General features: G+C 38.9%; 2 protein-coding genes across 2 annotated transcripts; both read left to right on the top strand.

Moving 5' to 3' along the window:
* Nucleotides 1–1,849: 1,849 nt before the first annotated feature.
* On the top strand, nucleotides 1,850–6,938 carry LOC106157547 (uncharacterized). Its single transcript, XM_087013316.1, has 6 exons — nucleotides 1,850–2,321; nucleotides 3,652–3,853; nucleotides 4,158–4,543; nucleotides 4,903–5,035; nucleotides 5,765–5,945; nucleotides 6,156–6,938. The coding sequence occupies exons 1-6, from the start codon at nucleotides 2,108–2,110 to the stop codon at nucleotides 6,888–6,890; spliced, it is 1,851 nt and encodes a 616-aa protein (XP_086869442.1). The 5' UTR covers nucleotides 1,850–2,107; the 3' UTR covers nucleotides 6,891–6,938.
* A 1,369-nt stretch (nucleotides 6,939–8,307) lies between these two features.
* Nucleotides 8,308–15,455, top strand: LOC112041625 (uncharacterized). Its single transcript, XM_087013317.1, has 6 exons — nucleotides 8,308–9,451; nucleotides 10,046–10,247; nucleotides 10,901–11,286; nucleotides 13,553–13,685; nucleotides 14,307–14,487; nucleotides 14,691–15,455. Exons 1-6 carry the CDS (start codon nucleotides 9,238–9,240, stop codon nucleotides 15,423–15,425), a joined length of 1,851 nt encoding a protein of 616 aa, XP_086869443.1. The 5' UTR covers nucleotides 8,308–9,237; the 3' UTR covers nucleotides 15,426–15,455.
* Nucleotides 15,456–15,709: the final 254 nt, after the last annotated feature.

Here is a 15,709-nt window from a genome sequence, read left to right on the forward strand (position 1 = left end):
CTTACAAAAGTTTAGGTCAATTTGAAATTTCTTCCCAAATGTAGTACGAATTTTTAAATTTAGTCATTCCGGCTGGTTCTGCTTCATTCCTGCTGATTCCGAAGTGTGACGGGGGCTTTAACTCATTTCCTTTCTTCATTATGATGAGACCCAATAGAGGATTCCCATCGCAGGAAACTGATTCTTGTTTGCTGGAATCATAACGGATAAAACATTCATATTTCAATTCACTTTTTATGGTTTCATATTTTACGGATATAACATTTAAAAATTCTGAAGGACCGATCGGGAACTAAATTCCTTGACTGATGCGTCCTTTCTAACTATTGGTCGCATATAGAAACGGCGTTTGGAAGGGTCATGTGAATAATATTCAAAATTTTAAAGAAAATATCTTTCGTGTGACGGGTCGGCATAATGTCGATTTTGCCTTGGGGCACTTTTGTCGCCTTGTGAATATATTATTGCAAGCCTACCAGGAATTCAGAATTATTTCTACCAATTAAAGAAATATTCCTCTGTTATATAGGCCGCCATCTCCACCACTTACACGAAAATCGATATTTATTATAAAAGAAAACACAATACGTGTTCAACGCTCCACTGGTACTCTAATACATTCCGCGTTCATCAGCTGGTGTCACGTTTCGGCAGGACCCTCAGGACCCCGTGATTAATGTAATTGGTCATTCATAGCGCCAGGGTTAAAGGACCGTTTTTTTTTTCAAAAGCCAGACAGCGCCCGATAAGGACAAATAATTTTTTAAGCTTCACCTGAACTCCATGTCGCGTAAAACTCAGCGCCTCGCACTAGATGAAAATAACAAAAGAAATTCACAGTTGTTGAACTTGTAGCCTTGAATGCGTGGTGGGAAAGGTGGGGAATGGAGTCTCTCTGGTACGTTTTTGGCTAGGTACCATTCCCAGATCCTGTCGTCGGCAAATTTGGAAAAAAGGCTGACGAAAAAACTAGAGGGTGCTATTGAGGGGTGCAGAACGATTTGAATGCATGAGCACATGAAAAAAAAAAAAAAAACAATTACATCGACGTTGATACCAAAAGTGAACGAAATAAAAAATCTCCATGCAACAATTTTAAGATACTCACACGAAAATCCATAGGATTATTATATAAAAAAAAAACTTACCCGAGGGAACCAGGGAAAACAAAGACCCACAGGCCCTTAAGCAAAGTGTGAATTCCCTTATAAGCCTACAGTACGGTTTGAATATCAAACACGACCGCCTTGAAAAAGCCGAACGAAAAATTACAAGAAGAAAAGGCCCAGGCAAAGTTGTTGTCACGCTCTCTAGTCTAGAACAGAAAAATTAAATGTTGAAAAAACAAACAGAAACTAAAAAATAGTAATGATTATCATAGAGTGTATATTGAGGAAGAAATTAGAGAGGGGAAACAGAAAATGAATTCCAAATGGTTTTTAAAGCAAAAACAGAAAGGAATTACTTTTGCTTGGGTGTAAGCAAGGAGTTATAACAGAGTATGCAAGGAGTTATAACAGAGTCATAACCTGCAACATTGACCCTGAAAACTTTCCACCCAGCTTGCAACATATATATATATATATATATATATATATATATATATATATATATATATATATACATGGTCACCAAAACATGGGAAGTATAATAATTTGTGGTGACTTCAATGTGCGCTGCTGACCAGATCAAGATAATAGGGGCCCTCTGATGACAAGGGCCTCTTAAATAGCGGGCCTAAGCAAAATAAAAGAAAGAACCGGCACAATAATTTTGTAACAGGCTGTCGAACCCCACAGGTGGCAGCGTAATAACCTAACATTAAGTGCACGCATTGAGAAAGGTAACTAAAGCAGACACAGTGGCTCTCCATCTAAACACATTTAATTTATTTACAGCTGTCTGGTCACCGACTGACACCGGGGTCATTGAGGTTGGTCATAGTGAAAAACGATAAAAAGGGCGGTCGGGCGTATAACAATCGCAACACAATTATTTGTTTTCTCTTTATATTTTGGGTCTTTTTCTCGGACAGCTGCTTCTAAGACATGCGGACTCCTCTAGTTCTATAGCGGACAAGGAGGGATGTTGTGGAATTAGTTTTAAAATGATGGGATCTCTGACTTTGCTTTTGATATTCATCATACTGCAGCCGGCGAGCATCTACAGCCGACGTCCACGGCCGCCTAAACCGGAATTATATCATGAAAGATGGCGTCCCCAGTATCATTTCACCACTCCCGAACACTTCATGAACGACCCATGTGGACTGATGGCGTACGATGGGATTTATCACTTGTTCTATGGATATGACCCGGTTGGTATGTGACTTTTAAGTATTTTTAAGGTACCTTTGAAATTGATGAATTTCCATGTTATCAAATTTCAATTTTAATTTAAAAAAGCAAGAACATCTGCAGAGGCATATGTCTGTATTGACCATACATGTATATGACAGTTATCCCCCCTCCCTCCCCCCCCCAAAAAAAAAACAACGTTTTCATAATTTCTTGGATTAACCCGCTCTCGAGATATTTAAACGACAAAAGTGGACGTAACATAGACAATCGAGATATTAAGGGACAATAACTATTCGTATGAGAACTATATTTCACAATAAAAACATTGTGAACAACTCATAGAAATATAATATTAAGAGATTATAACAAAAAAAAAAAACTTTTAAGAAAAAAACCAGGGACTAACTTTGAATGTAAAAATGGATTCATTAACCATTGGGAAGTATGGGGAAATTGTTGTTTACTCCAGGAAAAATCTTTTTCTGACCAAAACGAAGAGTTATTCCTTTAAGGGGAATAAATATTTTTAGTAGTGAAGTTTGTCCATATAAAATCGCCAAGAAACCCGTCGATGTACAGGCGATCGGGGGAGGGGGGGGGGAGGGGAGAGAAGGGACACAGCCCTCTCCCCTCAGCTTGCTTAATGCATCCATCTTACCCAACTTCGTCCAACAAAAACTATATAAGAAGCAAAATGAGACAAAGCCAAATATTTTTCCCTTTAATCCTAGTAGTATACTGGTAGTCCTTGTTTAGTACTTAACGACCAAAGCTAAACAAAATTTAAGACATGTGGCCTCTCCCTCCTGTCACTGCGTGGGATGTGCAGTGTTTAATTAATAGCGTATGTCCTGCCAAATAGTCGCCTGTTTTTGCTTTAAAATTGTACCTTAAGTGGCCTCCTATACAGATAGAGCTTAGAGAGTGACAGAAATCACCCGTCCTTTTAACAACTAAGGGCTCATTCTCATTAATACTATCGGTCTACGTTAATGGATGTAACTCAGGACTGTAAATGCCGTCAGTTTAGTAGATGAACACGCCTCCTCATGAGTAGAGTACAGAAAAGCTGGTAAATATGTTTGAAATCCGGAAACAAAAGAAAGCGTGTTAATCTGTTTAACTGATTATATTCAGCAAGAATCCACGTGGAGTTGGATCAGTCTACGTAGACAGTAGTTTTAATGGGAATGAGTTCCAAAATGATCTTCAAAACCGTGAAGAGCGTCATGTTTACCGATACGCCATTTCTCTAAAAGTGATCATTAAAATAAAGGCTGTACATGGCCAGTCCATCTTTGCTGAAAAAAATGGGTGCCCTTGAGATGTTAATTATTTGTGATATTTTCAGGTAAGGGACCTACATTGTACAGTAGCTGGGGGCATGCAGTGAGCACGGATATGCTTCATTGGGAGATTTGGCCACTCGCCATACCCGAACAGGCTGGAATCATGGCTTTTAGCGGCAGTGCGGTGATGGATTTTCAAAACACCACTGGGTTTTCCACCGACAGAGCCACGGCCATGGTTATCATTTTCACTGGGAATATTGCGTAAGTGGTGAACGTCCTTTCTTCCGCTGTCGTTGTGAGCGGAAATCGATCGTACGACAATAGTTTTAAAAACGATGTTATCAATTCTAACACGTTGTTTTATTTATTATTTCATTTTATTTGTATTGTTTGTTGATTTGTTCACCTGCTTCTCATTTCGAACAATTGTAACTCTAAAGTTGAAGTTTAAAGTGCTCCTTAACGAACTGATCAATCAATCAGTTTATTTACATATTTAATCATTTTGTCCAATATAGTCAAATGAAGGTCTTTCCTCTAACGTCTCCATTTCCTATTTATGTAGAAGCTTCATAGACTCGGATCAACGACTTGCCTATAGTTTGGACGGGGGGATAACATGGACGTTGTATGACAAGAACCCAGTTCTGAGGACTGGAAAAAACCACTTCCGAGACCCGAAAGTAATATGGCATGAACCGTCAAACAGCTGGCTAATGGTAGTTGCACAAGCGGTGGGGCAACGAGCAGTACAGTTTTATTCTTCCCCGGATCTCAAGAATTGGACATACTTGAGTGAGAAAGGCCCAGAAGGACTGATATTTAACAAAGAATGGGAGACACCAAATTTCTTTGAATTAAAAGTGCAAGGAGAAAATATATCAAAGTGGGTATTGCCGTCCATGACAGGAGCTAAATCCCGCCCTCGTCGCACAGTCATGTATTGGACTGGTATGTTTCTTTACATTGTTGATTTTGTGTTGTAGATAATATTTTTGTTAGGTAAATATTTCATAATAAAATGCTTAACTGTGAATGCGACCACTGACGAAATTTAAAACTTCTTTATTTCTACACTAACTGAAATTTACCTGTAATAGCTTTCGTCTCAACACTTGGGATTTCGTCATGATCAGTCACACAGACAGGCTTTCAGCTAGCGTAGAAATTGAACAATAAAAATATATCTCTATGAGTAATTAAGAACCAATCACTAAAAAGGATGATTCAGTTTTGTTAGCTTGTTAACGATCTCAAAGGACACTCTCCCTTTGAACAGTTCAATGGGATATATATGTTTTTTATTTCAGGGGAATTTGACGGGAAAAAGTTTACCGCTGACCAAACCATGGCCAAAATTTTAGACTTTGGCCCCGACTTCACTGCCATTCAGACGTGGACTAATTATATGGACGATCGATTGTTGATTACAGGGTGGATGTGGTGAGGCGATGACGTTTTCCTCTCTCTCTCTTATTTCTGGCTTAAGCTAATTTTTATCATTAATTCAGAAGAATTATGGGACCCCATCGAAGCCCATAAGTGGGGTTCACAAAAAGTCTCAAGTTAAGTCTCTAGACCGGTAAATTCAAACAATCGATTAGTAAAGTAGTTTTTGTGATATTAGCCTATGAGCTTTTAAAGATGCATATTAAGCGAGTAGATCTGGCAAACCATTGCTACTTAACCCAGCTTATGCCACCAAAGTGTTTCGACTGGTAGTGGCGCTTCTGAACAAAACCATGGTATAACTTATTAAAGTAAGTTCGCAGTATTAATTTCCCTATTAAATTCCTAAAAATTGACGTTTGGACAGATATCTTCTGTGTATTCTCCTTGCTTTTGGGACTGGGGGGAAAAAGTAGGTCAAACGTACGACCAGAAATTCAAAAACTGCAGCATATTCCTTTTTTTCTGCTGCTCGCAAGATAAATTTAATTTGTTATTTTATTATTTTTGTCCATACATTCAAACATATAATCCTTCCATTTTTTGTTGTTAATGCAATGCCTTCTCTGCTTCAAACACTTTTATAATTTTTCCATACGTATATTAACGCCCCCCCCCTCCATAACATTTGATTATTTTCTTTGAGATTTTGCACTATTCACTTGGTAGATTATTGATCTGTAAATAATATTTATTTACTTATTTATTTTCATTTTACACTAGCGTTTGGGAGACGTGTCAGTTTCATCCAACGGGGCCTTGGCAGGGGGCCCAGTCCTTAACCCGCGTGCTGTCTCTGGAGAGGGAAAACGGAGAACTTCTTCTTGTACAAAAACCGATCAAAGAAGTCGAGAAATTGAGGACTGGGGTTGTCTGGCAAATAAGGAACACCAAGATTTCAACGGTAAGTGACCATAGCTTTTATACTACCCTAACTACCATTAGTGACTGCTTATACGGTCGGCTTCTTTACCTACTTGATATTTATTGCAAGAGCCATTTTCATGTGCTTCAGGTTACGTAAAACATATTTGCCTAAAACCCAGTTTCACTCACCAGCTTCGGGACATTTTATTCAGCTGATGCCGTTCTAATGATCTTCAACATCTTTCAGGTCAGTAAAAAGATGCGGGAAAAAAACGTAAGGGGTCGATTGCTAGAAATCATCGTCCAACTCAAACCCAAACCAAAGACGCAAATTGTGGGTTTCAAGCTCATGGCTGGTGAAACGGAACACACGGTTGTTGGATACAACCATGTAAATAAGGAAATATTTATAAATAGGTCAATGAGTGGCCATATTGTTCACCGTAAAGGAATGGGAGTTTTCTACAATGCAAAAGTCACCCTGCAGGCGGGCTCACTTAAACTGCATATGTTTCTTGACTGGTCATCCGTGGAACTATTCGCCAATGACGGGCGACAAGTGATCACCACACTCATTTTTCCACAGAATGAAACTAGTGATGGCCTTGACGCTTACTGTGAGGGAGAAGATGCCCACGTGACAAGTATGACGGTTTATCGTTTGAAAACCACGTGGGATAGATATTGGTCTGGCAAAAGTCCAAAGTCAATGAAATTACCGTTTTCAAGAAGCACAGATCCCCCTCTCCTAGCAAAAGTTAAGGCAAAGTTTGCTACCAGAAAAAAATCTATAAAATCAGAGTGTCACTTTCTGATCTGTTACATGTTCACTGCTGTTTCAGAGATTGCGTCGTTGCATTTGTATACTGTTGTAGTGTCATGTGTTTGTTACGGGACTTTAATGCTTCTATTGTTCAAAACATTAGCGACTATCCGTTTTAGAAACGTGTTATGGATTGGTCAACGACACAAACCAAAATAGATTCTGAAGTGAGACAGAGAAATAAAGTAAGTAAAAAGTAAAAATTCAGATTCCTGCTTGTTCTATTCTCTCTCCCGTGGCTCAGTGACAGTGATGGCTAGGGAGAAACACAGGCGAATTAAGGCCATTTTCGGGACCTTCTGGAAGACGGTAAGATTTTCAAGTTAACATTGAAGGGTATCTTATTTTTCTGTCGGAAGACAGTCAAATATGGAGGATGGATCAACAAAGATAATAAGGGAGACTGTCAGAAATTATGTCTGGATCCGCCCCTGCCGGTCTCCTACAAAAGGAGAAACAAGGGTCGCCTTGCTGTTTAATTTTGAATTACTCTCAGTCCATCCGAGTGACGACTTCAGTTCTCAACCAAATTCTCGTTGGTTCGGAAATGAGTGCATAAGACTGGCTAGAGAAGACGTTTATTGATCAACTTTATATACAAGGTACAGATCATTGAGTACAAAAATACAAAATGGAATGGAACGCATTGATAAAATAGTCAAAAAAAAAAAAAAAAAAAAAAAAAAAACTAACATAAAAATACATAGTATCATACAAACTATACCTAATCTTTCCTGACACATTTAATATAATTAGCCCGCGCTGGATGGCACGTGACATTTGGTGGCGCTGCTGTCAACACATACACGTATAATACAGCGAAATCTATTACAATAAACAGTAGGGCCTACTGCGAATATAAACATGAGAGAGATCGGTTACATTAATCTAACTATACAAATGATAAGGTCTTCGCACAAGTCAATAGATGTTCAATAGTTTACGTTTTGAAATAGTCTTTTATATAAAGTACAATGACCTTAACTGTGGATATCTAGTGAAAAATCAGACTGTGGCCCTGGAACATGTAGAAGGTATGTACTTGGACGAATAAAAACGTTTTATCCGCTAAAGGGGGAGGGGTATGAAAGGTTTGGATGTGTTAGGGTGTTTCCCTTAACCGTATAAGTAACGCGAAAATAAACACTGTCGTGTTATTACAGCAAGCCACCACACCAATAATCGAGGTGAATTTATTTGAGCCAATGACGTAACAACGGTCATGAGATGCCTACTAGTATAGCATTATGCTAGATGTAATGTGGACATTCAGAAACTATAACTTGTGGACTACAGACCTTCAGCCACCCCAGAAATTCAAACTCACAATTGATACAGTGTGAGAAATGATAATTTCACTAAAAACGTCAAGAAACAATGGCCGAGATCGATCTAACAGGATCGATCAATCTCCAAGGGGTTTCTCGCTTATTTGCTTTCAGCTAAAGCGGCGTAGATATCTGGCACGTTCAATGAAGCTGCTAAACGATAATTAATTACCCCCTAGCAGCTTCGTTAGGCGTGACAGTAATCTAAGCCGCTTAAAAGTTGATTGCAATTTAGCGAGAATCCCCTTGGAGATAGATCGATCCACAGTTAGTACGATAGGGTCTGGGAATGGTCCCCTATCATATATTAATTTGTATCAAAGTGCTGGTGTAAGTTCGAAGATAATATCTTTGGCCATCCATTGATCATTGTCTTAAGTGACGAAGACATCGCATGATGTATTTAAACGTAAAGTTATAACTGTCATGAACGAGAGCGCAGACCTCCGCCAAGGCAGCTATTTTTTATAATTATTGATTATTGATTGATTGATTATTGATCCGGATCACCACCAAAAACTAATCATCTCTTCCTTGGCCCACTTCTGACAGTTCCTGAAAATTTTATCAAAATCGGTCGATAACTTTTTGAGTTATGTTGCTGACAGACAGACAGACAAACAGGGGTGAAAACATTACCTCCTTGGCGGAGGTAATTAGCCAAAGACATACATGTGAATATCTATGTGGTAAAAAAATCAAACTGTGGCCTTGGTAGAGAGTATATACACTGTAGACCCCTCCTCTCCCCTTTGATAACAGGGGCCTCTAAAATAGTAGGTCTAAGCCAAATAAAAGTAAAGGCCGATACAGTAATTTTGGAACAGACTACCTGTGGACCCTGTGATTAGAGAGTATCGAATCCAATAGGTGGCAGCACAATAATCTCACATTAAGTGTACGCAACGAGAAAGGTAACAAAAGCATACAGTGGCCGTCCATATAAACGCATTTCATTTATTTACAGCTGTCTGGACATCGACTGACACCCGGGTCATTTCGTTCGGCCGAGGGGAAAAACGGTAAAAAGGGCGGTCAGACGTATAACAATCGCAAAGCAATCATTTGTTTTCTCTTTCTCTTTTGGGTCTTTCTATCTCGGACGGCTGCCTCTGCGACATGCGGACTCCCCCATTTCTATAGAGGACAAACAAGGATGTTGTGAAATTGGTTTAAAAATGATACGATCTCTGACTTTGCTTTTGATATTCATCATACTGCAGCCGGCGAGCATCCACAGCCGACGTCCAAGGCCGCCTAAAACAGAACTATATCATGAAAGATGGCGACCCCAGTATCATTTCACCACTCCCGAACACTTCATGAACGACCCATGTGGACTGATGGCATACGATGGGATTTATCACTTGTTCTATGGATATGACCCTGTTGGTATGTAACTTAAGTATTTTAAGGGACACGTAAAAGGGCGAATTTCAGTGTTATCCAATTTTTATTTCAATTTTAATTTAAAAAGCAACATCATCTGCATGGACATATGTCTGTAGTGACAATATAAGGCAGTTATCCCCCACAAGCACAAATATTATTCTCATAATGTCTTGAATTAATCCGCTTGCGAGTTATCTAAACGGCAATATTGAACGTTACATAGACAATCGAGATATTAAGATGGAGGAGGGGGAGTGATTTGTAAGCAGTAAAGTTTGTCCCTAGCAAGAAGTTGAGCAGAATACAGAAAAGGCGGTGAATATGCGAGTAAGTTGGAAACAAGAGGAAGCGTGTTAATCCGTTAAACTGATTGCTTTCAGCGATAATCCACGTGGATTTGGATCGGTCTACGTAGACAGTAGTTTCAATGGGAATGAGCCCCAAAATGATCTTCAAAACCGTGAAGAGCGTCATGTTTACCGATACGCCATTTCTCTAAAAGTGATCATTAAAATAAAGGCAGGGCATGGCAAGTACATCTTTTCTGAAAAAATTGGGTGCCCATGAGATGTTAATTATTTGTGATATTTTCAGGTAAAGGACCTACATTGTACAGTAGCTGGGGGCATGCGGTCAGCACGGATTTGCTTCATTGGGAGATTTGGCCACTCGCCATACCCGAGAAGGCTGGAATCTTGGCTTTTAGCGGCAGTGCGGTGATGGATTTTCAAAACACCACTGGGTTTTCCACCGACAGATCCACGGCCATGGTTATCATTTTTACTGGGAATATTGCGTAAGTGGTAAACGTACTTTCTCCCGCTGTCGTTGTGAGCGGAGATTGATCGTATGAAAATGAATTTTTTAAAACGATGTTATGAACTCTAACACCATATTTATTTATTTATTTATTTATTTATTTATTTATTATAATTTTTTATGCTAACCAGTTTCTTGTTTCGTATTCTTAAGAGGAATCGTAACTCCAAAGGTAGTGCTAAGAGTGCTCCTAAACGAATAAATATCTATGTATTTATATATTTAAAAAGGGATAATAACTTTTCATTTTGGCCAAAAAATGAATTTTCCTGGAGTAAACAACAATTTTCCCATACTAACCAATGGTTAATGAATCCATTTTTACATTCAAAGTTAGTCCCTGTTTTTTTCTAAAAAGTTTGTTTTCGTAAGATATTATATCAGAGTATATATAGCCATCAATGGTGGTCACGTGGTCTGATGACAAGCTCAGATATCAGAATAATAGCTATAACTGCCGTTTTTGTGATAAAACAGAATATATTATATTCCTATGAGTTGTTCACAATGTTTTTTATTGTGAAATGTAGATCTCATACGAAGAGTTATTTTCCCTTTAATCATTATGCCCATTATTCAGTAGTTTACGGAAGATCTGTCATCTTGCGTCTTTTTGTCTTATTTTCTAAGGAGCTTCATCGAATCGGATCAGCGACTTGCCTATAGTTTGGACGGTGGGATAACATGGACGTTGTATGACGAAAACCCAGTTCTGAGGACTGGAAAATACCACTTCCGGGACCCAAAGGTGATATGGCATGAGCCCTCAAACCGTTGGCTAATGGTCGTTGCACAAGCGGTGGGACAACGAGCAGTACAGTTTTATTCTTCCCCGGATCTGAAAAATTGGACATACTTGAGTGAGAAAGGCCCAGAAGGACTGATAATTAACAAAGAATGGGAAACACCAAATTTCTTCGAAATAAAAGTGCAAGGAGAAAATATATCGAAGTGGGTTTTGCCGTCCATGACAGGAGTTGGATCCCGCCCTCGTCGCACAGTCATGTATTGGACTGGTATGTTTATTTAAGTTGTTGACTTTTTGTTAAAGATAATATTTTCATTCGATAATTATTTCTTAATGCAGTGCTTAGGACAAGAGTGAAGATGAAGCCTAGACAACAGACCTGGCCTCAAACTAGCAAATTAAAGTCATAATAACTCTTCGTTTTGGCCAAAAATTGGATTTTCCTGGAGTAAACGGCAATTTTCCCGTACTTACCAATGGTCAACGACCCCATTCCTGCATTCAAAGTTAGACTAGGTTTTTTTCCTAAAAGTTTGTTTTTTTTGTTAAAATCTCTTAAGAGATGACGGAGCCCTCTCTGACATTGCACAGTCACGCGATATCGAGCGAGGTTTTCTGGTGACCTACTTAAAACCGCGGGAATAGCAGACTACAACAACACTATATAACAATAATTTAAGATTCATACGATATATTCGTCTTATTGTTCAAAATGCATTTATATCTACAATGTGTGCTGTTCTGGGCTATTCGTTATCCGACGCACTGTACAAAAATCTGCAACTTACGTCTGAAGATTGCATCATGCACTGCTATCTTATTGCCGCCATATGTTATTTTGGTCTCGAATGTGCGCGAGAATCCGCGTGACACCCCAACGTCATTGGCAACGGATGCCTTGACGACCGGGAAGAAAGGCATCTTAAGCCGTATTGACAAGCACAGTTTTTAGTTTTACTACAATATCAACCGTTTTAGTGGTGAAATGCAATATAATATATTTCCATACGTTGTTTACAATGTATTTCTTGCGGAATTTTTAATCTCAAAGGATGAGTTATTATTGCTTTAAACTCCTTGTCTTCCCCTCTAAAATCGATGTTAACCTAAATATTTCAATTAATAGAACATGTTTTCTGATCTGGTCGACGTTATTTGTAAATAAAAGATAAGTTTTTATCGTTACATAAAATAAACATTTTTCATTCTTTTTCTTCTTTTTATCTTTTTCTTTTTCTATATCTTTGTCTTCTTCTTCTTAATTTGTTATTTAAAAGTGTTACACTTTGCCTGGATAGAATCACGCGGTATGATTCAAAATATATTGAAAAAAAATCAAATCTTTTAATTTTGATTGGTATACTAAATCTTATAAAAGAGAACACCCCTACCCCTATTAAGATATAAGAACATGTTAGGTTCAGCCAAATTAAGGGACCTTTCCCACAGATTTTTGGATTGATCTATCTCCCTGGGGACTCTCACTAAATTGCCATCAACTTAACCGGTTTCAATTCCTGTCACGCCTTGTAAAGCTGTTAGGGGGTAATTATCTTTACCCCCCAGCTGATTCGGTAGGCGTGACAGACATTCAACCGGTTATGTTGATAGCAATTTAGTGAGACACCCCAGGGAGTTAGACTGATCCAGATGGATCGATCTAGGCATGGGAACACAGTCTAACGCGGGACAGAAAACTGTACCCCTCGATGTGAAAATGGAGTATTATCTAAAATGGGTGAATTAAAAGCTTCGTGTATGTGTGTCTTTCCGTAACAGTGACTTGCTGGGGGCCCACGGGTGCTGCATGGATATATATTTCAGAAGAAGTGGATCCGCAGACTAACAGATCCGCGGATCAAATATGGCCGACCCACTTAAAAGCATTGCCGCATAATCACCTTTGGTCTCCCGGCCTATCAAGGATTAGGTGACACTGCTTTTTCAGTGGGTCGACCACATTTAGTCCGCGGAACAGCTGTTCTGAATGCGGTCATGGTTTATATGATAAAATGTCTCCTGAGGATCTGGAATAAAAGATGGTTTTGTGGCATTGCTGTCTTCGTTTATAAAACATGCTTCCTGGTATATTTCACTTTAATCTGGAACTGGACATGTTGCTAAATTATCCAAGAGCTCGTTCCCAATGAATCTATCGTTCTACGTAGATTGATTCTACTCTGCGGGGACTCTTGCTGAATGCTACCAGTTTAACAGTTTATGAAGACCTACTACTGGCGTTGAGTGGAATGCAGAAAAGTTGGTGACTATATGCGTTTGTTGGAAACAAAAGTCGTGTTAAACTGTTAATCTGCTTAGAGTCCCTGCGAAGGTGAATCGATCTGGGTGGAGCAAAAGGTTCATTGGGAATGAGCCCCTAAACATAACGTAAGGATCAGTCAGTTAAAAGAGTTGAACACTATGGCAGTTTTGTCAGTAGCTTGTTGCCTTGAACGATCTCAGAGGGCTATTAAACTAAGGAGACTCTCCCTTTAATCAACAGTATTATTATCGGATATCAATTTTTTTTTCAGGGGAATTTGACGGGAAAAAGTTTAACACTGACCAAACCATGGCCAAAATTTTAGACTTTGGCCCCGACTTCACCGCCATTCAGACGTGGAATAATTATATGGACGATCGATTGTTGATTATGGGGTGGATGTGGTGAGGCGACAACGTTTTTTTCCTCTGGTTAAAGCTAATAATGGGGCATTTTATGGCTTCTTCAAATATATTATGGGACCCTTTACGGTTTTACAAAAAGTCTCAAGTTATTGCTCTTTAAGGTGATACCTAGAGTGGTAAGATCGAATAGTCGACTACGTTAAGTAGTCTTTGTGATATTAACCAAAGAGCTTTTACATATGCACATTTAGGGAGTACATTTGTTACATCATTTCTACTTAATCCAAGCTATGCCACCATAGTGTCACAATAATATAACTTAAAGAAATGCAGCAGAGTTTTTCCCCTTTATTTCTTAAAAATGATGTTTGAACAATTTTAAATGTTTTTTCTCCGTGACTTCTGGAATGGAGGGGAAAGTAGGTCAAATATACGACCAGAAATTTTTAACAAGGTGCAGTCTAATGCCCTTTTTATGATACCCGATAGATAAATCTGATTTGTTGTTCTTTTTCTTCTAAATCCTTTTGCATTACAATGTTATTTGTGCTTTGTATGAAACTGGTACTAGCCATGACATTTGATTTGATTTTTTTAGATTTTATCTCGGAAGATTATTGATCCCTAACTGATTTTTTTTATTTTCTTATTTTGCCCTAGCGTTTGGGAGATGTGTCGGTATCATCCGACGCGGCCTTGGCAGGGGGTCCAGTCCTTAACTCGCGTGCTGTCTCTGGAGAGGGAAAACGGAGAACTTCTTCTTGTACAAAAGCCGATCAAAGAAGTCGAAAAATTGAGGACTGGGGTTGTCTGGGAGATAAGAAACGCCAAGATTTCAACGGTAAGTGACCATAGCTCTTATACTACCCTAACTACCCTAAGTGACTGCTTATACTGTCGGCTTCTTTACCTACTTGATATGTATTGCAAGCGCCATTTTCATGTGCTTCAGGTTGTGTAAAACATATTTGTTTGTCTAAAACCCAATTTCACTCACTAGCTGCGGGACATTTTGTTGAGCTGGTGCCGTTCAATATCTTTCAGATCAGTAAAAACCTGCAGGCAAAAAACGTGAGGGGTCGATTGCTAGAAATCATCGTCCAACTCAAACCCAAACCAAAGACTCGAATTGTGGGTTTGAAGCTCATGGCTGGTGAAACGGAACACACGGTTGTTGGATACGACCATGTTAATCGGGAAATATTTATAAATAGGTCAATGAGTGGCCATATTGTTCAGGGTAAAGGAATGGGAGTTTTCTACAATGCAAACGTCACCCTGCAGGCGGGCTCGCTTAAACTGCATATGTTTCTTGACTGGTCATCCGTGGAACTATTCGCCAATGACGGGCGACAAGTGATCACCACACTCATTTTTCCACAGAATGAAACTAGTGATGGCCTTGACGCTTACTGTGAGGGAGAAGATGTCCACGTGACAAGTATGACGGTTTATCGGTTGAAAACCACGTGGGATAGATATTGGTCTGGCAAAAGTCCAAAGTCAATGAAATTACCGTTTTCAAGAAGCACAGATCCCCCTCTCCTAGCAAAAGTTAAGGCAAAGTTTGCTACCAGAAAAAAATCTATAAAATCAGAGTGTCACTTTCTGATCTGTTACATGTACACTGCTGCTTCAGAAGTTGCCTCGTTGCATTTGTATACTGTTGTAGTGTCATGTGTTTGTTACGGGCTTTTGATGCTTCTATTATTCAAAACATTAGCGACTATCCGTTTTAGAAACGTGTTATGGGTTGGTCAACGGCACAACCAAAAATAGATTCTTATAAATAAATTCTCATACATAATGAAAGATTATGTTTACGACTGTGGTCTTTGAGTTTACTGATCCTTATGGGAGTGAGATTGGAAAATGGGACGTGGAAATATTTTACACTTGATTTCACTTCAGTATTTATAATATATATAAATACTAGAATTCTGCTGCACCCAACTGTTTGGGTGCTGAAGAAAATTTCTGCTTTTTTTTGCTATCGCCACTAAAGCAACGAAAGAAAAAAAATGCAATATATCACAAAAGACGATTGCCATGACAACAGTTTT

The sequence above is a fragment of the Lingula anatina genome, chromosome 5 (genome assembly GCF_051362555.1).
Source record: "Lingula anatina isolate TDL-2025a chromosome 5, LinAna3.0, whole genome shotgun sequence".
In the NCBI taxonomy this organism is placed as follows: Eukaryota; Metazoa; Brachiopoda; class Lingulata; order Lingulida; family Lingulidae; genus Lingula; species Lingula anatina.